This window comes from Macaca fascicularis, chromosome 7 (genome assembly GCF_037993035.2).
Source record: "Macaca fascicularis isolate 582-1 chromosome 7, T2T-MFA8v1.1".
In the NCBI taxonomy this organism is placed as follows: domain Eukaryota; kingdom Metazoa; phylum Chordata; class Mammalia; order Primates; family Cercopithecidae; genus Macaca; species Macaca fascicularis.
The window spans coordinates 131941874-131964972 of record NC_088381.1 but is presented as its reverse complement, the minus strand read 5'-3'; the positions used below and the strand labels follow the sequence as shown (position 1 = coordinate 131964972).

At 41.9% G+C, this 23099-nt stretch overlaps 1 protein-coding gene across 14 annotated transcripts in view; it reads right to left on the bottom strand.

Moving 5' to 3' along the window:
- SYNE2 (spectrin repeat containing nuclear envelope protein 2) overlaps positions 1-23099 on the bottom strand; it is a 376210-nt gene that overhangs the window by 97195 nt on the left and 255916 nt on the right. For 9 of the 14 annotated variants that reach the window (XM_065548888.1, XM_065548887.1, XM_005561459.4 and 6 more), the window contains 11 exons: positions 17335-17565; positions 11324-11506; positions 9858-9992; positions 8485-8612; positions 8192-8333; positions 5132-5263; positions 3869-4021; positions 3540-3749; positions 1797-1898; positions 447-566; positions 102-302 (listed from right to left, as the gene is read on the bottom strand). In XM_065548888.1, coding sequence (XP_065404960.1) covers positions 102-302; positions 447-566; positions 1797-1898; positions 3540-3749; positions 3869-4021; positions 5132-5263; positions 8192-8333; positions 8485-8612; positions 9858-9992; positions 11324-11506; positions 17335-17565 — 1737 coding nt within the window. Of the gene's footprint in view, positions 1-101; positions 303-446; positions 567-1796; positions 1899-3539; positions 3750-3868; positions 4022-5131; positions 5264-8191; positions 8334-8484; positions 8613-9857; positions 9993-11323; positions 11507-17334; positions 17566-17705; positions 17866-23099 lie in introns of those variants that run through there. The other 5 variants (XM_065548892.1, XM_005561461.3, XM_005561464.3 and 2 more) reach the window with 3 other exon arrangements.

Sequence of the window (23099 nt, the reverse complement as noted above, 5' to 3'; positions counted from 1 at the left end):
ATTTCAACAAAGAAGAAAAATGGATCCTTTCTGTTCGCATTCAGAAATACCTTAAGATTTTAGTCTATGAAGGGGACATCTGACCCACGTGTCTGTCTCACCTTGTGATTTTCTATTTGAGCCTGTAACGCCACTTTACTTTTGGTTTGTTTTAAGTGGTCATGAGCAAGCTTTTCCTTCCCAATCTTCACCAGTTCTACCATGCCTTGCAACAAAGCATCTTGCTGGCTCTCAGTGATGAAAGGGCTGCTGAGTTCTGTGTACCTGGCTCTTAGCATTCCCCACATACTGTCAAGTACATCCTGAAAAGAGAAGAGCAGGTACACAAATGCATTTTCATCCAACCGGGGCAATAACTGAAAGACAAATCTACTCTGTTGGTGAAAGAAAAGAATCTGACTCCTCACAATCACAGTGCTGAGTCAATGTTTTCTGCTCAGGCATACCTCTAATTTGTAAACCTCCTGGAGTAAAACGTAAGGTAAATGAAGCCTCTCCCCTTCATCTCGTAGTTTGACCACTCGGCTCTCAGCGTTCTCCAGCTCCACTGTATATCCATCTGCTTTCTAAGTGAGAGACAATACAAGAAAAGAAAACCCTTCAATACGTCAGAGAAGCACACATAGTCATCTAAAAAGAATTAAACAGTACAGAAAGGGATGAAGGGAAAAACGAAAATCCCAGTTCCTGCTCCCTCACCTCTCCTTAACAATCTTCCCAGAGGTTCCCAGTTCCTAACATGCTCCATACCAGTAGGGGTATACGCGCATATCCTTAAACTCAATGAACTGCACCACAGCACTCTGTCCTGTGGTTAGCATTCCTCACTCACCAGCTCTTCAGCATCTCTTCACATCAGTGTACACATATCTAGCTCCTTTGAAACAGACACACAGCATGCTATTGTTAAGGGTGTACCCTGCTTTTGTATCAGTCAGCTCTCAATGGACTTTTAGGTTATTTACAGTTTTTAACTCAAGCAGAGCTGCTGGGTCCATCCTTAAATATTTATGACTTATTTATGTATTTATTTGTTTAGAGACAAAGGTCTGGCTCTGTCACCCAAGCTGGAGTGCAGTGGCACAATCTCAGTTCAGTTCACTGCAACCTCTGCCTCCCAGGCTCAATCAATGATCACGCCTCAGCCTCCTGAGTAGCTGGGACTACAGTTGTGTGCCACTGCACCTGGCTAATTTTTGTATTTTTAATAGAGACAGGGTTCACCATGTTGGCCACGCTGGTCTCGAACTCCTGGCCTCAAGTGATCCACCTGCCTCAGACTCCCAAGGTGCTGGGATTATAGGCGTGAGCCACCATACCTGGCCAAAATATTTATCTCTATGCACTTAACTTACATCCTTAGGAGGAGTACAAGTTCAGCACCTCAAACAGTGCCTGAACATAGTGGATCCTCAATTAATATTTGCTAAATAAATGAAGTCAAATGATTGCTGGAAGAGAGAGTATTTATGTTTAAAATTCTGATATACAGACAAAGGATCCCCAGGACTCCCCTGGCAAGAGGATGAGGGTCTCATTTTCCAATATCCTTACCAACAGTGGACATACACATTTTGTCATGGTTGACAAGTGAAAATGGTCTCCTGTTGTTTTAATACATCGTGCTTCAGAAAATTGAGATGTTTTTAAAAGGTCAACATAAATAGTTTTCACTTTTTATTTATGTACTTAAGCCTTGCTGCTGCTCACAAAGGAAAGTAGTTCAGAAGCACGGCTTAAACGCAAAGCTCTGTGGTTCAAAGTTCAGTCAGTCTGGATTATTTTGACTTGATTACCTGAAGCTGTTCAGCAACACTCTGGCCACTGATTTCATTCAAAGACTGTTGTAAAGATGTCTTACTCTTAATGAGCTGATCATATAATCTCTTTATTTCATTCTGTAAGATAAATGCAGGAAACTGAGCAATCTCATTTAGGCCTTCATTATCTTTTTGTATATTTAGTTGGTTTTTATAATTTTTGTGACATTTGAAATTTCAAACAAATACAAAAATAGAGAAATCCCCATTGTATCATCATTAAACTTCAACAATTATTGATTCATGGCTGACCTTCTTCCCTCTACATCCTCCCTCCAGCTCTCAACTGTACCTAATCTCCTTTCCTTCAGGCTATTTTGAAGCAAATCCCAGGTCTCAAGTCATTTCATCAGTATATGTTTCAGTATATATTTCTAAAAGATAAAGATCCTTCTCTTTAAGAATACTCCAATATACTTCTCCCCTGCCATCAATAATAATTCCTTAGTATGATTTAACTAACCAGACAGGATTCACATATTCTTAATTGCCTATAATTTTTCTTTTTATTTCAATGAGGATCCAAATGAGGTCCATATGTCATGATGGATAAGTACATCTTAGATCTCTCTTAATCTGCAGAATCCCCGACCACCTTTCTTTTTTGTTTCTTGAATGTGTGTGTGTGAAAAAATGGGTCATTTGTTCAGTACAGTTTCCCACAGGCTGGATTTGGCAGACTACACTCCCAGTGTGCTGTTTAACCTGTTCTTCTTTTCTTGTGTCTGTTTTACTTGGATTCTAGAAGCTTGGTCAGATTCAGGCTTGATTTTTATGGGCAAGCCTCATTATAAATAGTATTGGGTTTCATTTCTTTTTCATTAGATAATTTTAGTAGCTTCCTAACTCTTCTACCTGCCTGGAGTCTCTCCCTCTCCAATTCACTTTAGACAACTGCTGGAGGAATCTACCTGAAACATACACGGATTGTCATTCCTTACCTCAAAAGTGTTAATGGCTCCCTCTAGCCTAGAAAAACAAATACAAATGCCACCCCCCCATTTTAATTGTTAAATGGCTAAATGTAATACAAGAAATTAAACATTATGTTAGTTCATCCCAACAAATTCATACTCAAGACTCTATTTTTATCTTTTTTTTTACTTTTTTCTTTTTTTGAGATGGGATCTATGATGTCGAGGCTGGTCTCGAACTCCTGGGCTCAAGCAATCCACCTACCTAGGCCTCCTAAGGGCTGGGATTACAGGCATGAGTTACTGTGCTCAGCCAAGACTTCAAAAAGGGCTTCACTTTCTGTTTTCTTGAGATGGAGTCTCACTCTGCTGCCCAGGCTGGGTGCAGCAGTGTGATCTCAGCTCACTGCAACCTCTGCCTCCCAGGTTCAAGCAATTCTCCTGCCTCAGCCTCCCAAGTATCTGGGATTACAGGCACACACCACTATGCCTGGCTAATTTTTGTATTTTTAGTAGAGACGGGGTTTCACCATGTTGGCCAGGATGGTCTCAATCTCCGGACCTCAGGTGATCTGCCTACCTCGGTCTCTCCCAAAGTGCTAGGATTACAGGCATGAGCCACTGCACCCGGTCAGGGCTTCACTTCAAATGATCTCCAACCATGAGCAACAAACAGAAGAGTCTCATCATTTTCCTTAGTAATTCTTATTAACAAATGTCACCAGGGATAGTAATTAATAGGCATTAGGGGTCCATGCTGTAACTTAAAACAGTGCTAAAATAGGCTGTGTGCTCGGAATCATACCTGGTAACTGCAGTTGTAATCGAGGCCAGCTTTCAGGCACTTGCTTCTATAGAGAGCTGCAGCCTGAGTGTGCTCCAGGCAGACTTGAAGGTTGTCAAAACATTCAAGGAGCAAGTTGGTGTTCTTGCCAGGCCAAGTCATGGCTTTCAAAAGATCACCCTTCTTGTCACTCAGTGCTAAATAAAGTTTCTTCAACTCAAGAGCCAGTGTCTGAAGTGGAGAGGAAGGAAGACAATGAATGAGCTCTGACCTCAAGAGGCTTCCACTCAGGCTTAACTCACGGGGCTGCTGTAATGGCCAAACACATGGGTTTGTGAGAAGTGCCCTACCTCGCAGTGCACCTGCTGGCCAGAACCATCCTCCCTATAAAGCCTGGGCATCTCCAGCATCTCCTCCACACTGCTGAGGCACTGACTGAGGGTCAGGAATAGTTCAAACAATTTTTTATCCAAATGGATATATGCTTCTTCTGTCATATTTTCCTGAATCAAGAGGAAAAAAGAAAAAGAAAATCAGGATACCTTTGCCTTCCTAGACCTATATTTTGCCTAGTTTCCATTATAGTTTACGATTTATGTTATGCTTCTTTTGTAATAAGTTGCTTCAAACACTTTGTGAACTAGGTAGCAGAACAAATAAATAAACTCACGATGTTAAACACGGAGAAAAACGAGTTTAAGAAGCTCAACGTTAGGTAGTTATTTGAGTACTGAATGGGATTAAAAAGTCGTAAGATGAAGGATCTCTTAGCAGGGCGATCCAGGTGAAAGTGTGGTCCCAGATAAATTACACTGTCTCCTTTACCACTGTTTCCCACCCTCCACATTCCAATATAGGAGAAAGCGGTTAATGAAATCAAGTATAGCCTGGAGAAGGAAAAGAAGTCAAAAAAGAGAGGCCTGAAGCGGTTGATTACAAAGAGTGGGTACAGTGTCTTAAAGACAGGAGCAGTCTGCAGAGGAGGGAGAAGTGTCATTTATGAGCCAATTGTGAGAATCAAGGCTTAGGTGTATGACTCCAAGCGCGTCCCCAGTGTCGTGCATTGGGCTTGGTGAGTCTGGGAGCCACAGATCTGTTTTATCATAAGCTGCTGGGGTCACCTCTTTTACTTTACCCACAGCTACCCTGAATTCTTGAACAGTTAGAAGTAGTTTAGGGGCATGCCATAGCTAGTCAGCACTCCAGCTTGGGCCCTATCTCCTACTCTCTTCTCTGATGGACACCGCACATAACCTAGCAAGCTCAGTGTTAAGTCTGCTCAGCGTTGAAAACCATGCCTATACTCCCTCCCTACTCTTCTCCCTCACCCTTCCAATCCCAGATCACCACTGCAGACAGAACTCATCAATCATGATCCTCTTTCCTGCTGATCCTGGACTCAGAATCCTTTGCACACAGTCCCTAGGAAATCATTACAAAATTTATTAGAGTTCGCAAGCAAGATAAATTCTATTTGCAATCCTAGGACCCATTCCACTGTGTGTCCTATGACTTGTTCTGTGACGACAATTATGACCAAGTCACAATAATGGTATCTCCTTTCTTTGTTTATATTACTGCAATGAGGAAAATACATCGTGTGCAGCTTCTACCTGTGTCTGAAGGTTACTTGCTTCTTGGCGCAGGTCTTCAAGTTGAGTGGTGTAGGTTTTCAGTTCTTCAGTTGTTGGGTATCTAAAGTTATACATACTCACACTGGGTAGAATACCCATATTTGTGGAAACCTATTTGACAAAGGGAAACTCTATTAGTGACAGTTTTAGACCCTGCTGATGTTAATTAATTAATTTTTTTATTTTCAAGATGGAGTCTTGCTCTGTCACCCAGGCTAGAGTGCGGTGGCATGATCTCAACTCACTGCAACCTCTGTCTCCCATGTTCAAGCAATTCTCCTACCTCAGCCTCCTGAGTAGCTGGGATAATAGGGACCAGCCACCACGCCCGGCTGACTTTCGTATTTTTAGTAGCGACAGGGCTTTGCTGTTAGCCAGGCTATTCTCGAACTCGTGACCTCAGGTGATCCACCTGCCTCAGCCTCCCAGATTGCTGGGATTACAGGCATGAGCCAACATGTCCAGCCTGCTGATGTTAATTTAAATAGAAAAAGATACCTTAGCATGCTGTCTTCTGAGTCATTTTCTTGGTGAGCATTTTTGTCTGTCTTGTCATTTATAAGAAAAAATAATTAAGTTTTTTTTTTTTTTGAGACGGAGTCTCGCTGTGTCTCCCAGGCTGGAGTGCAGTGGCATGATCTCGGCTCACTGCAAGCTCCGCCTCCCAGGTTCACGCCATTCTCCTGCCTCAGCCTCCCAAGTAGCTGAGACTACAGGCGCCCGCCACCACGCCCGGCTAGTTTTTTGTATTTTTGGTAGAGACGGGGTTTCACCATGTTAGCCAGGATAGTCTCGATCTCCTGACCTCGTGATCCACCCGCCTCGGCCTCCCAAAGTGCTGGGATTACAGGCTTGAGCCACCGCGCCCGGCCTAAATTAAGTTTTAATATTTTGGACAGCTTTGAAAAGTCATGACTAGTTATATTTAGATACTTGAGGGTTCATTTAGGTATCAAAATAAGAGGAAAGGCCAGGCTCAGTGGCTTATGCCTATAATCCCAGTACTTTGGGAAACAGAGGTGGGAGGATCCCTTGAGGCCAGGAGTTCAAGGGAGTTCAAGATCAGCCTATACAATATAACAAGACACTTTCTCTACCAAAAAAAAAAAAAAATTATAAAAAAAATTTTAAAGTAGCTGGTCATGGTGCTGCACACCAGTAGTCCTAGTCACTTGGAAGGCTGAGGCAGGGGGATCATTTGAGGCCAGGAGTTCAAAGTTACAATGAGTTTTGGTCATGCCACTGCACTCCACCCTGGGTAACAGCGAGAACCTGTTTCTTTTTTCTTTGAGACAGAGTCTCGCTGTTGTCACCAGGGCTGGAGTGCAATGGAACAATCTCAGCTCACTGCAACCTCGCTCACCCGAGTTCCAGCAATTTTCCTGCCTCAGCCTCCCAAGTAGCTGAAATTACAGGCGCCCACCACCATGGCCAGCTAATTTTTGTATTTTTAGTAGAGACAGGGTTTCACCATGTTGACCAGGCTGGTCTCAAACTCCTGACCTCAGGTGATCCACTGCACCTGGCTGAGATCCTGTCTCTTAAAAAAAAAAAAAAAAAAAAAAAAAAAAAGAAGGTGGTGTGTGTGTGTGTGTGAAACCATTAATCTTTCAGTTTAGTAATAACAACATTCATGCTACAGGGTTAGCTGTTTATTTACCAGTTTACTTTTGACACAGCCAACTGTTAGAATAGAATTCAAGTCTAAGGGATGGCTTCGCATCTTTGTTATTGAAAAGTTAAATAAGTACTGAAAATGAGCTGTGATTTCAGAAGGCTGAATGATTCAGAGTTAGCTTCTTCCTCAAATTGGAAAGCTAACAAATAAAATGAAACGGGGTGAGATGGTAGATGACTCTGCTTGGGGAAAGAACTAACAATGAGTGGAGTTCTCCTCTTTGCAAGAGACCTATGTACATGTTACAGTGTAATATGGAGAAACCAAGGCTAAAGGCCAACTGATGAGTTTGATTCAACTTTAATTGGTCAAGTAAGGTCCTTAGGAGGAAAGAGGACAGCTGAGAAGTTCCTATCAGACTGGGGAATTGGGAAATCATGGGTAACCTTTGCCCAGGCAATGTGAGTGTGTGGTGGAAGGCAGAAGCTGTCTTGTATGCAGTGGGGCTGTTTTGCTCACCTGCTCCCTGTCTAGAGAGAGGCAGCAGCGGCTGACACAGCAAGCCAGCCTGATAGAGCCTGTGACGGCAGTGATGAGGAGGGCCAATCAGAGGGAACACCAATTGGCCAGTGCCATTGGCACAGGGGTTGGCAAATGGTAGATTCCAAAGAATTTTCTGATGAATGAATGACACTCATATAGCACTGTATAGTTTTTTTTTTTTTTTTTTTTTTTGAGACGGAGTCTCGCTCTGTCACCCAGGCTGGAGTGCAGTGGCTGGATCTCAGCTCACTGAAAGCTCCGCCTCCCGGGTTTACGCCATTCTCCTGCCTCAGCCTCCTGAGTAGCTGGGACTACAGGTGCCCGCCACCTCGCCCAGCTAGTTTTTTGTATTTTTTAGTAGAGACAGGGTTTCACCGTGTTAGCCAGGATGGTCTCGATCTCCTGACCTCGTGATCCACCCGTCTCGGCCTCCCAAAGTGCTGGGATTACAGGCTTGAGCCACCGCACCCGGCCCACTGTATAGTTTTTAAAGTGTTTCTTAAAACATATATTCATTTCTTTATTCATTCAATAAACAGTAACTGAGAGTCTATGATGTCCTAGGTACTGTGCTTGGCACTCAAATGCTAACCAGGCAGACATGATCTGTCTTTCTTCCCCAACTAATGGGGAATACAGACTATAAATAAACAGGTGGATAGTGTAATAAAAGCTCTGATGAGGGAAGCCCTGGGTGCTACAGAAGCACAAAGAAGGGGTCCCTAATGCATGTTTCCAAGATCAAGAAAATGTGTCAGCCAAGTGAAAAACTCACTTGGCAACTTTGCTTTTTGCAGAATATACATGTTTATTTAATGAATGCTTGTTGGATTTTCAAAGACAAACAGGCTATTTACACCATGTAGATGCAGACTGACCTGAAGCTCCACAAGCTGAGGGAGTGGGAGCTTTATTTTTGATGAGAGTTCGTGATGCAGATATTGCCACTTATCTCCATTTTGGCCCTGGGGTGACAAGATTGAGTCTGGAACGTCATTTTCGGGGCTGGATGCCTGGTTGCTTTTGAAGAAGAACAAAAGGTAAAGAGAATAATCAACACTAAAAATTTTGTATACATTCACAGTTCTATGAGCAATTTTTAAAAGAAACACTCTTAATTCTCCCAGTCATAAAACCACTGAATGTCCAACTCTATTTTTAAATGTTTTACCTTGCAGATGATTCCTGAGCTGTATCTTTATCACGTTGGCAATACTGGGGCCACATTTTCTTAGCATTAAATTCTATGAATTTGATGAAATCTTTCTGTTCCATTGGTTTTAACTCCAGAACCTGTAACTGAATGAGATTCCAATGGTCCAATCCATCAAGTTTTTCAATTAGTACCCAATAGTTTCCTCTGCTGAGATAAATCTAATTTTGAGTCAGTTCCTAAATCATTAATTACTATGTCTCTTTCTTGCATCCCTGTTCTTGTAAACTCTCACTTCCCAAAAACCCATTTAAAATATTCACACAATAGCTGTTATTTAAACTGCATACATGGAAAATCATCAAAGACATACAAACACATTTTTTTTTTTTTTTTTTTTTTGAGACGGAGTCTGGCTCTGTCGCCCAGGCTGGAGTGCAGGGGCGCAGTCTCGGCTCACTGCAAGCTCCGCCTCCCGGGTTCACGCCATTCTCCTGCCTCAGCCTCCGAGTAGCTGGGACTACAGGCGCCCGCCACCACACCCAGCTAATTTTTTGTATTTTTAGTAGAGATGGGGTTTCACTGTGTTAGCCAGGATGGTATCGATCTCCTGACCTCGTGATCCGCCCGCCTTGGCCTCCCAAAGTGCTGGGATTACAGGCGTGAGCCACCGCACCCGGCCACAAACACATTTTGAAAACACAGGCAAAGCAGAGCTGCAACCACAGAGGTTCACTCTGAAGATAGTTGATGTAAGATGCAAGTTAATAAAGGAGCAAAGTTATGGTGTCTCCAATGTTAGCAGCTGAAAGCAAAGCAGGTGCCATAGTAAATGCTGAAAACTCCCAGAGTTTCTGCACACACACAAACACCCACATGCCACACTTGGCAGAAATTCCATAGAGAAAGCTTTTTTTTTTTTTTTTTTTTGGAGACAGGTCTCATGCTGTCACCCCAGGCTGGAGTACAGTGGTGTGATCTCAGCTCATTGCAACCTCTGCCTCCTGGATTCAAGTGATTCTCGTGCCTCAGCCTCCCAAGTAGCTGGGACTATAGGCACGCACCACCACGCCTGGCTCATTTTTTTGTATTTTTAGTAGAGATAGGGTTTCACCATATTGTCCAGGCTGGTTTTGAACTCCTGACCTCAAATGATCCACCTGCCTCAGCCTCCCAAAGTGCTGGGATTACAGGCATGAGCGACTGTGTCTGGGCTTTTTTTTGTTTTTGTAACAGGGTCTCACTATGTTGCCCAGGCTGGTCTCCAACACCTGGCCACAGGCGATCCTCCCACCTCAGCCTCCCAAGTAGCTAGGACTGTAGGTTTGCACCACCTTGCCTGGTTAAAAAGTTATATTCTTGTCCCTACAACTGTTGGGGGCTAGAATTACCTGTTGTTGCTGGAAATCTTTTTGTCTGCTGAATAGTGGCCTTTCAGTTACAATGGATTCCAATTCAGAAAGGTTAACTGGTTGGAGAGCTTTTGGATGCTCTGGCTCTGAGGATTTCTGTAGAATGGTAGGATGCTGCAAAATATTTCATAATGGCAGGCTATTTATTTTTAAAAACAAACTCCCCTTTATCTCAATTCCAATAATGGGACCACATAGAAAAATTTTATATGAAATAAATGATGGTATTTTGTTATTTGCTATAATTATATACTATAATTTTTTGTTTTTTGAGATGGAGTTTCGCACTTGTTGCCCAGCCTGGAGTGCAAGGGTGTGATCTTGGCTCACTGCAACCTCCGCCTCTCGGGTTCAAGGGATTCTCCTGCCTCAGCCTCCCAAGTAGCTGTGATTGCAGGTGTGCCCACCACACCCAGCTAATTTTTGTATTTTTAGTAGAGACAGGGTTTCACCATGTTGGCCAGACTGGTCTCAAACTCCTGACCTCAGGTGATCTGCCTGCCTCATTCTCCCAAAGTGCTGGGATTACAGGAATGAGCCACCACGCCCAGCCTACTATGATTTAATGTACTTATTTCATAACAACTTCAAAAACTACTACATTTGGTGAAGTGATCATCTTACTTCTTCAAGCTAATTCATACAATGAATTACTAAAAGCAAGAAAATGTATTGCCTTTTTTCTTAAGAACAAATACCAAATAAAAAAGTATCAAAAAGAGAAACAGTATTATAAATCCAAATTTCCCTTATGGCTAAAATACATTTTTTTAAAAAGAGAGAACATATGAGGATGAAAGGGGAACCACATAGCCTATGTATATGCAGCCAGTCTTATTTCTGTGAACATAAATCTCATAAGTAGGAACCACTCATAAGCACACGCAAATCTTATATAGTAAGATCTACTCATAAGATGCACATTTGCATTTATAAACACTGAGTGCTTTTAAAAATCATGAGAACACTTTAGCTATATGATACTTTAATTAGTATATCTAAATATTTGCAAATCAATAACAAAGTATCCTGGAAAGAGGTTTATGTTTCTGATGTCAAATTTTAGTCACATCTATGAAAGCTTTGTTTTCCAGTCAATTAGAGTCACAACATTCCTTTATAATACATCCTTCTTTTATGAAGAAGCCTTACACTAGGCTTCACTGCCAGCAAGAACACTCAGCCACATTAAACCAACACAAACCAAACCACCACCATCACCAACAACAACCTAGACAGGAAAACTGCAAACTAGAATGAAATAAAAATAACAAGCCAGTGTACTCATCTACAGTGTTAATGTGTGGAATTATTTCACACTTAGTACAGTTTCTCTGTAGCTGGTTCATCACTTCCAACCAGAGTTCTCTTCTGGCGGGTCTGCCACGTATGTATATCAAGACGTATATCAAGATGAATCAAGTCTATAGATAGTCATTTTTTACCTGATCTTCACTGTGCTTCTTCTGAAGCATCATCTGGACTTTTTCTAAATTGCACTTCACTGTTTTCAGTTTCAGCGAAAGCGCTTCAGCCTCATGTTGAGTGGCTCCATTATCTCCCAGGCCCTGATCTTTGCAAGTCTCTAACAGAAAGGCAACCTTGTGCTCAATCTCTGTTAGCATAGCCTAGGAAATAAAAGCATTTAATTATTCATAGTGTTGTTCTTGAAGAAGTATTCTTCTCGCAAACAAGTTAAGACTTATTCTTTTTACCTAAGTGTGTACAAGAAGCCCCAGAAACACAGGATGGAAGAAACCCTGGAAAAACAAAAACTTCCACAGAATTCTTGTGCTTTTCAGCAGGGATGCAACCAAACCAATCCCAATTACACATATCACTCTGTAAAATAATTTAAGTAAATGACTCTATAGTCACCTCACAAAACACATCAGAACATATCCAGCAGAGGATGGTGGTTAAGAACACAGATCTTGGAACCAGACTATCCGGTTTCAGATCCCAGTCCTGCGACTTAGTAGATGTGTAAGCATAGGCACCTTACTTTAGAGGCGTGTGCCTCTAGTAGTCCGTAAAATGAAGATAATAACCGAACTTACCTCCTAGGGTCATTATGAGGAGTGAATGAATTAAATCCATGTACTTTGGCCAGTGCTTGATACCAATCTGTGCTTAAAAAGTGCTGATGTTCTTACTTTCCCCCTACCTTCCTAATCCTTTTTTTTTTTTTTTTTTTCCTGAGACGGAGTCTCACTCTGTCGCCCAGGATGGAGTGCAGTGGTGTGATCTTGGCTCACTGCAACCTCTGCCTCCCAGGTTCAAGTAATTCTCCTGCCTCAGCCTCCTGAGAAGCTGGGATTATAAGATTGTGCCACCACACCTGGCTACTTTTCATATTTTTAGTAGAGGTGGGGTTTCACCATGTTGGTCAGGCTGGTCTCGAATTCCTGACCTCGTGATCTGCCCACTTAGGCCTCCCAAAGTGCTGGGATCACAGGCGTGAGCCACCACGCCTTGCCTACCTTCCTAATCTTTTATGTTGCAATCCAAGTGTGGAGTAGGAATTTAAAAAAGAACTCCATGTAACTATTTGAAAATTATTTCCCTTGCTCTTTTCCTTCTCTTTCTCAAGCCAAATAAGCCTCCAAACTCTCAGAACACCACAGAAGAAATAATTTGGAACCTGAAATACTTAGTTATTGATACAACCAGCCAATTCACACAAACCTAAAAATACATCAGCTGGATGAAGTAAGTTTCCCAGTAAGTCTCGGTCATTGTATTCCTGCTCAACAGATCAAGTTTGCCCTCTCCTGGGGCTCAGCAGCCTGCTCGGTCATGCCAACTGGCTGGGCACTCAAGTCAGCAGCAACAGACAAACTCACATTCCAGCACCATGATCATTTGTACTAAAACTCGGTGCATGACTAAGAACAAGCTTCATTCATTGAGCGAATTTAAGGAATTACAAATTTTCCTTAAGGAAGAACTCTATTCTTAAAACAAAATTTCAAATAATTTATCTTATAACTCCTTCATCCAAGCAAGCTACAATAGGCCCCTTCATCCATGCTTTTACTTTTTGTGGTTTCAGTTACCTGCAGTCAATCATGGCTCAAAAATATTAAATGGAAAATTCCAGAAATAAATAATTCATACATTTTAAATTTTGCACCATCTGAGCAGCATGATAAAATTGCACACCATCCTGCTGCATCCCATCCAGGATGTGAATCATCCCTTTGTCCAGCATATCCACACTCTACCACTCTGCCTATTAGTTACTTAGAAGAGGTTGAGTATTCCTAATCTGAAAATCCAAAATCCCAAAATGCTCCAAAATCTGAAACTTTTTATCTACCATGCCAGAAATGGAAAATTCCACACCCAACCTCATGTGATGGGTCACAACTGAACTTTGTTTTGTGCATAAAATTATTAAAGTTATTATATAAAATACCTTCAGGGTATATGTATGAGGTATAGATAAAATATAAATTGAGGGCTAGCATGGTGGCTCATACCTGTAATCCCAGCACTTTGGGAGGCTGAGGCAGGAGGATCACTTGAGGCCAGGAGTTTGAGACCAGCCTGGGCAACACAGTGAGACCTCGAGTCTACAAAAAACAAAATTAGCCCGCCATGGTGGTGTACGCCTGTAGTCCCAGCTATTCCAGAGATTGGGGGCAGGAGGACTGCCTGAGCCCAGTGGTTCAAGGCTGCAGTGAGCCATGATCATGCGACTGCACTCCAGCCTGGGTAACAGAGCAAGACCCTGTTAACTCTAATATAAATAAAGACATTAATTTATTAATTTAGTGTTTAGACTTGGGTACTCTCTCCAAGGTATCTCATTATGTATATGCAAATATTCCAAAATCCCCCCTAAAAAACCCAAATGCAAAATACTTCTAGTTCCAAGCATTTTGGGATAAGGGATACTCAATCTGTAGCCATCTCAGTTGTCAGATTGAAAAAACATAATACACAGAGTTTGGTACTATCCGCAGTTTCAGGCATCCACTGGGGGACTTGTAACACTGTCCCCAAAGATAAAGGTGGGACTACTCTACTTACATCCTCTATAGATTCTTCTAAGTTTAAACAATATGTACCCATAGATTGTACAGTGGCTATAAGCAAAATGTAGCATAATTTTATGCTGTTTTTCCCACTTAACTATTTACATACTTTTTCATCTGTCTCCACATGTTTCATGATTTTCATTTTAACAGCTACAAGTTGATATCCCATGATTCACTTACCAATTTCCCTCGTTACTCCTTTGTTTCTAGTTCTTCACTTTTGTAATCAAAGCTTCAATAATTATTTTTCTCATTTTAGATTATTTTCAGAAGGTAAATTAAAAGTAATGGTACTGGCCAGGCATGGTGGCTCATGCCTGTAATCTCAGCACTTTGGGAGGCCAAGGCAGGTGGATCACCTAAGGTCAGGTGTTCGAGATCACCCTGGTCAAAATGGGGAAACCGTTTCTACTAAAAATATAAAAATTAGCCAGGTGCTTTGGCGCATGCCTGTAATCCCAGCTACTTGGGAGGCTGAGGCAGGAGAATCACTTGAACCCAGGAGGCAGAAGTTGCAGTATGCCGAGATTGTGCCACTACACTCCAGCCTGGGCGAGAGCGAGACTTCGTCTCAAAAAAAAGTAATGGTACTTTTAGCTCAAAGAAGATGAATAGCTTATATGTTGACACCTGACCTCCCAAAACATTGAGCCAATTAGATAGAACTATCAGACATTAGAGGATCTATTTTTCCAGAATGATATAATTTTTTCTAATGTAATGTAGAAACAATAGGTGTTCTACTTTATGTCTTTAATAATCAAGATTAAACAATTCTCAAATATTAAATTACTAAGCATAATCCTCCCTCCCTCCCTTCTTTCCTTTCTCTCTTTCTTTTTTTGACAGTGTGTTACTCTCTCGCCCAGGCTGGAATGCAGTGGTGCAATTATAGTTCACTGCAGCCTTGAATTCTTGGACTTAAGAGAAACTCGTGCCTCAGCCTCCCAGGTAGCTGGGACTACAGACACACACCACCATGCTCAGCTAGTTTTTTTTTTTATTATTCATTTTTATTATTTTGTAGAGACGAGGTATAACTATGTTGCCCCGGCTGGTCTCAAACTCCTGGCCTCAAGCAACCCACCCACCATGGCCTCCCAAAGTGCTGGGATTACAGGCGTGAGCCACCCCGCCTGGTCCATAATCTTGACTGAACTGTTTGCTCCTGTCCTTTGGCCATTTTTCCACTGGAATTTTGTGTTTTTACAGACCACTTTCAGGTTTTTATATGTTTCAATAATAACTTTATTGTGTCATTTTATATAAAAGAGCCAAAGATGCCCTTGTATGTTGGCCTCACGTGGTTTTTCTTCAAAGCAGGTCAGAAGCAGTAAGTTCAAAATAGCGCCAGCACCAGACTCAAATTTTTACACTTTTGACGGCTTTAAATGCAGCCCAAATAAGTGTCTTTTAATCCATTTAGAGCCTGTCTGATTTGTATACTGCTGGAAACTGCACCCAACATCTGCCAGCCATGGACAAGACTAACCCTGGGCTATACAACATTCCCAAGCCTCTGCTGCCCTTTGGTGCTCTCTGACCCAGAGACTCTCCACTGTGCTGAGACATTGCTAGACACATAAGTTCCCTCTCTGTTTCTCCTCTCCCCGGGAAGTTCCCTTGCCTTCCCCCGCCTCTGTGTGGTGGTCCGACCCCCAGTCTATGGATTCGCCTCTGGAAGGTCTCCTGCAGTAAAGAGCTTCCCTGTCCCTCACGATCCTAATCCTGCCAAAATGCTGCCCAAATAAAGCTTGGTGGGGGCTACGGCCACCTGGTAGTCACGTCTTTTCCTTGAGCAGCCTGGAAATCCTTGAACTCACTACAAGTGGCAATGAAGATGGGATTCTGGTGACAATCAAGCAGTTGGCATAGGGTCTACCCAGTCAGTAGATAATCAGCAGGCAAATCAATCCTGAATGGCCTTAAGTGGGTGGGACTCAAAATCTGGACTGCCTCGAGTTGAGCTTAGCATAGCATTGCTCTGGGCTATATGACGCTCTATGGCATTCACAGGCTCCCCTGGGCCTCATCAGCCAGGCCAAGCGGCAGTGCCAGTATCTGAGTGAACCTATCCTTTTAGAACTGGCTTTTGGGCTGGGAATGATAGCTCACACCTGTAATCCAGCACTTTGGGTGGATCACTTGAGCCCAGGAGTTCGAGACCAGACTGGGCAATAAATATAGTGAGACCTCTCATCTCTACAAAAAACCACAAAAAGTAGCCGGGTGTGGTGGTGCAGGGCTGTAGTCCCTGCTACCTGGGAGGCTGAGGTGGGAGGATCACCTGAGCCCAGGAAGTCGAGGCTGCAATGAGCTATGATTGCTCCACTGCACTCCAGCTTGGGCGACAGGGTGAGACCCTGAAAAAAAAAAAAGAACTGACTTTGGAGATCAGAGGTGCTGAGCTGCACAGAGAAGGAGGCTGGCCTGTCTGTCTGGGGATGTTGTAAGATTGTGGGCTTACATAGAAGGGGAGAATGCACACCCGTGGATCAAAGGCAGGCTACCCACAACAACATAACAGGCTACAGCAGAAAACACTCCCTGTGGCAGGGCTAGTGATATGGGTACTCTGAGACAAGAGGATGTCTTCATCCCTGGTAGACAAGCCCATATGGCAGAGACAAGGCTGGTTCCCTAAGTGCAGCTGGGAGACAGGTCTTTGCAAGCAGCTCGCATGCCCCTGCTCTTGTGACACTCGATTATGCTGTTGCAATGTCATCATTCTAGCCTCTCCCTGGAGGGATTAGAAACCCCAACCTTTGGGCTGAGACGGCAAGCTTTACTCAGAGTGACTGGCGGCAAGGAAGTTTATATCCCTGCCCCTCCCAAGCAAAACCCAGGGCATTCCTAGTAAAATGGCTGCAAAGATTGCAAATCAAAACTTTTGGTTTCATTTCTGATGAATGAATATTCTAATTACTTATTAAAATCAATAAAATAATAGCATTTACTGAGTACTTGTTATATACTTTATATACCTTATTTAATCCTGACAAAAATCCTATGAGATAACTTTATATCCTATGACACTGCTTTAAATACCTTATTTAAATCCTATGACACTACTTTAAATACCTTATTTAATCCTGACAAAAATCCTATGAGATAACCTACTATATAAGGAAAATGAGGCTGAGAAGTTCACTTCCCGAAATTCACAGTTAATGTGACAGAGCTGGATCAGACTCTAGATTTTGAACTCTAACCCACTACTGTCCCCTCAGATAAGATGTTTCCATAAAGCATTTCAAAGAATTACCCTGAGAACTAAAAGTTGAGGCCAAGATAAATGTAAGGGTCAGAGTAACAGAAAGAAAAACAATGTCGCTTTAAGAGAAATTCACCCAATCTTGGCAGATGATTGGTGGAGAGGCAAACCATGAACTCTGACTTCTCAGTCTTACCTGGCACCCTACCAGCTGCTGTTCCACCACCTGCTGCATGTCTGCGTTTAATGTTTCCGGCTCAAATGCCACGTTGGCTTGTTGCAGCCACAGCTCCAGCTCGGCCACCTGGGTCTTGCAGGCATGCAGGACTTCTGCGGGCTCCGGCCTAGTTTTCTCCACCCTGGGCTCCAAACCTCCTTGCGCGTCAGAAGAGTCCAGAGTGGCAGCCTCGATAGGAGGTGTGGTGCCCTAAAAGAAATCCAAAGATAAGCCAGGGAGTCCAAAGTTTTCAGACTTGGGCCTGTGAAGACCTGGGAACCTGCAACATTTCCCCAGTTAAAAGAAATAAAATCAGGACAGAAGGAGGAAGAAAGAAAAGAAAAATGCACCTCCACACTCATAGCAACAATCACGTGACCTGGTGCCACAGGTTTCCAAGCAGCCGATCTGCGAGTACACAGGTACAGTATTCCCGGGCACAGAGGACGCGAACAGGCTCACAGTTCGCTACCCGGTGAGCCCCAGGAGACAGGTGAGAATGTGAGTGACAGGGGGTGTGTGTGTCTGAAACATTTAAGGGAATTGGCCAGTGTTTAGCGTTACGTGACACATGATTAAGCAATGCTTACATTGCTGCACACTCTATTCAAACAGAAAAACAAAACAAAACAGAACACGATCTTTACATCCCAGCAGGGATACAATAAAATATACCACATAATTTTAACTTAACATCTTCTCAAATAGTTAGATTATAAAAATTTTAGCTTAACTTTTCCCTAATAAAAACAACTTGAGTCAAGTAATGAACTTCAGTAGAGTAACCTGGTAACTGTTTTCCTATTCCTCAGAGGGAATCCCCACAATACTTTCCCCTTCTGCATACTCAGATATGACTGAGTTAAGGACTAGATGCTCATAGTATAAAGAAAGTGTGGTGTGTTCTTTTTACATTGAAATAACTGGGCTGTTTATCAACTCAGTAGAAAATTTTCTCCCAGATACCAAATGAAAGTATTCCAGTAATTATATATTAGGTATGTTCAACCTGGAGGCAAAAGACAATTTGACACAGAGATGTATTTACCTCCCACTGTATTATCTATCCTTCCCCAGAATATGGAAAGAGTAACACTGATACTTCTAGAGAAATTCCTTTAGGAGTAAGGATTTGTGTTTTGCTGTATAAACTTTTTGGTCTCAATAAATATTTTATCGATTATGATAAGATATAATGTTTTCTATAACATTATATGTTAGCATGTTAACATGTTAATAAAATGAAATTCTGGCCAAGTGACAATCTTTGAATGGGAGTTGATTGCAAATGTATACCCTAACTCAAATGCACATTCCCCAATGTTTATGGAATTTTGTTTAGACATAGAACGTTCAGTGTAAAAGAGTGAACAAAATTGGTAGGTGGTGACAAACACGGGCCGGGCATGAGAATCCTGTTCCTTTTCATGCACACTGATGAGTATTACGAAAGCTGGTCTGGCACAAGTGTCTCTGGGTTGTACTTTTTACCTTTCACCATCTATTATCTTCACATACATTTGCTGTTTTCTGCCAAAATGCCATTTCTTCCCTGCCTTCATTAATCTATTATTATAATTTTCTTCAAGAATCACCTTCTCAAGGAAACTTTTCCTTGCATTGTACTTTTTCTGAACTTCATATATAGTCAGGTCTATGCTTGGATTCACCTGTTTTAATTTTCTTTTTTAATCCTGACTTTTTTTTTCCCTTCTTGAGACAGAGTCTCCCTCCGTCACCTAGGCTGGAGTGCAGTGGCATGTTCTCGGCTCACTGCAACCTCCGCCTCCCAAGTTCAAGTGATTCTCCTGTCTTGGCCTCCCAAGGAACTGGGATTACGAGAACACGCCACCATACCTGGCTAATTTTGTACTTTTAGTAGAGGCAGGGTTTTGTCATGTTGGCCAGGCTGGTCTTGAACTCCTGGCCTCAAGTGATCCACCTGCCTAGACCTCCCAAAGTACTGGGATTACAGGCATAAGCCACAGTGCCTGGCCCTGATTTTTTTTTTTTTAAAGCAACAGTTGTGTGATTTTGCTTCCAGACATCATTTTCTAGTCATCTGATTAATTTCCTTTTAGTTTTCAGATATTGCTATAGACAAAGATTTTGGGATCCCCTTTCCTTTTTCTGCCACTTGAGAAAACAATCTTTTAATATTAATTAATCTAAGACAATCTATTAATTTTAATTAATCTGTAATCATAGATTTACCACCTGCCTTCATTATTTATTCAAAAATTTTATTTGAGCACCTGTTATATGCCACACACCTTTTTTTTTTTTTTTTTTTTTTTTTGACATGGGGTCTTGCCATGTTGCCCAAGCGGGTCTCTAACTTCTGGGCTCAGGTGATCCTCCAGCCTTGGCCTCTCAAAGTGCTGGGATTACAGACATTAGTCACCAAACCCAGCCCTCCACACGCTTTTTTAAATGACACTATTGAGTTTCTCTGCTTTCTCATGAACTCACCAAATTAATGAGGAAATAAGGAAGCTGCATGACTAATCTGGGTTTTATTTTCTAGTTATTTGAACCTGAAAAGAATCCAAAGGGGAAGAGAAGAAAAAAAGAATATTTCCAACCATAGAGCTTCAAGAGCTGAGGGTGGCCTAAGGAACCCACTAGAGATCAGTTCACTCACCTCTTTTTAAAGTCTAAGAAACCCAAGTGCACAGAACGTTTAATCAGCCCACATGCCTCCCTTTTTACCATGTTGCTTCTGAGAAGCACCCAAGTTACTTACCCAAGGTCACACAGTTCTGTGATCTTTTAATTCAGAGTTCCCTGGTTTTTTACACAGTAGCACCCCTGTAAAACACCTTCTCTATATGATAGCCCCAAATTCTAAAAGCAAAACTTATTTAAATGGATGTTTTATCATTGTACACCTTCTAGGGGGGAGCTAAAAAGTATTACTACAAGTATTTCTCACTAAATAAATATGTCATCTCTAAAGCATAACTGCAAATTAATAATAGCTAGCCTTTATTGGGCTCTTAACACAAGCAGGCACTGGGCTAAGCATGATACACAGACCACCACCTTATTTCAAAACTAAAACCTATTATTACTTCTAGTGTACAGATGAGGAAACTGGGCTTAGGGAGGCTATTCAAACTGCCTCCTAGTTGTATGGTCACACAACTAGTAAATAGAATCAAAAGCAATTCCTGCTTTCACTACACTTTGGAATCTACAATTCCACATTCTTGACATAATTTCACCAACCTTTTAGTATCCAAGTTAACTTTTCAGTTGGTGAATCACATTGCTTCATTTCTGCATCAACACATCACTGATCTAAATAATCAGTGAAGTAATCAGTTAAAATAAAAAAAACTGCAGTTAAAATGCATGTTGATTTTCTGGCTACTGCCACATTTCATGCCAAAATAGCAAACCTTTACATTTTCTCCTTAATATTTCAGTCAATTCTACAAATACCTGCATATCTCCCCCACTGCTTATGAAATGTAAAACTGAGTACCTAAAGTACAGTACCTAACTGCACGTGAATAAATGCAAAGCATGCCCCTGGAATGCCATGGTGGTGGTTTACTCTGAGGTCATGCCTAGCTTGATTTCACATTTTTCCGTACTAAATATTTATCCTTGGTTGTAATATGGGTCAAGAATGACTCAGAATTTTACTAAAAATTATGTAATTACCATTCGGTCCATACACTTAACCCCTGAAACCAAAGGTTTGTTGAGGCTGATAGAAGGCTGATGACATTGGCTGCCTGGTCTCTGCAGAGTCCCCACTTTCCCTCTCTTCAGTGATGTGCTGTGCCGATGAGACAGAAATGACTAAAAGGCAGGAAGACAGTCACCAAGAGGTATGCAACTTGGAGCCAGTAAAGAAGTCCCTGAATAATCAGAAGTGCACAAATTCCTCCTGTAGTAAAGGGTAACATCTATTTTTCCTGCCCCAAGAATTCCTCCCCAGCAAAAGTTCTGAGTTAAGAAGAAAATACAAATACACACATACATAAATTAGTTTAAAAGAGAGTCACTGGAGCCTAATAGTTCAAAGCTCAGGTTCTAAACTCAGAGTCAGAAAGATCTGGGTTTGAATCCTAGCTTTGCCACTTACTAGCTAAATGACCTTGGGCATATTACTTCTCTGAGCCTCAGTTTCTCCATCTGTAAAATGGGGTAACAGTAATATTTATCTCATAGAGCTGTTGTTAATGATTAAAAGAGATGGTGTATGTAAAATCCTAGTACCTGGCCCATATTAAATGTTCAGTAAGTATTTTGTTATCCTCCTTTTTCTTCCTCCTTCTCTTTATTGTTGTCATTATCTAGTATCCACATGGTCAGGGAAAAGACCCTAGAGGTCATCCACACCAGCAGAAAGAATATTAAGCAGAATGGCTACTGTAGCTAAAACACCATTGAAGCTACATCTGATTTTTAATTAGGTGTCAAAAATAACATTATGGTGGGAAGATGATTTGAGACCAGGAGTTCAAGACCAGCCTGGGCAACATGGCAGAACTGAGTGTCTGAAAAAAATACAAAAATTAGCCAGGCGTGATGGTGTGTACCTGTGGTCCTAGCCACCTGGAAGGCTAAGGTGGGAGGATCACCCGAGCCCAGGAGGTTGAGGCTCCAGTGAGCCATGATTGTGGTCACTGTACTCCAGCCTGGGTGAAGAGTGAGACCATGTCTCAAAAACGAAACAAAACCCAGATTAATTCTGAACAGCAAAAAAAACCTACTGACCAGGTCAGCAACTTTCTTAGCATTGCCACTGGGTGTAAACCTCTCACATTTGTCCACCTTCCCAGACATATATTGTTAAGAGAGACAGAGAATGAAACGGAGGAGGGAAAGAAAGAAGAGAAAGGAGTAACAATTTGAGAACTAAGAGATATTTTTGAAGACTAGACAAAAGATTGGGAGAAAAAAACATAAATACAACCCGGTATAAAAGAAGAGATGCAATAATTAAACAATAAAAACAGCAAAAACATGCCAATATCTTTTACAGGAGCTATTTGGTGAGACCCACAGAGCTTTAGATCCAGCTAAACACCAAAATTAATTTGAGAAATAGTACCCATCCCCCCACACCCCGCTGTAAGGCGTTCTTGAGAACCACTGAGGTACAAGATTCCAAATTAGGAAGCCAGATTAGAATATTCTGGGTTTGATTCCTTATTCCCCCATTCACTAGCCATATATATATATAAAAAATGTAAATAAATAAATAAATATATTTTTTAAAGACAGAGTCTTGCTCAATCGCCCAGGCAGGCTGGAGTACAGTGGCGCAATCTTGGCTCACTGTAACCTCCTCCTCCCAGGTTCAAGCGATTCTCATGCCTCAGCCTCTTGAGTAGTTGGGATTACAGGCACGTGCCACCACGCCCGGCTAATTTTTTTATTTTTAGTAGCGACGGGGTTTCACCATGTTGGTCAGGCTGGTCTCAAACTCCTGACCTCAGGCAATTCGCCCGCCTCGGCCTCCCAAAGTGCTGGGATTACAGGCTTGAGCCACCACGCCTGGCCCACTAGCTATATTTTTATTCCCTGAATTTTGATTTCTTAATTTGTAAACATACGGTAGGGATGAACCTACCTTAAAAAGTCTGAGGGTTAAACGGATAACTATAAATGCCTTTTATGTAACAGGCTATTAATCAATACCTTCTCTCCTTTCTTTGCCCCCATAAGTTCTACCTACAGATTAAAGAAGTAGTCATCAACGGAAAGACTATTTTATGTTCACA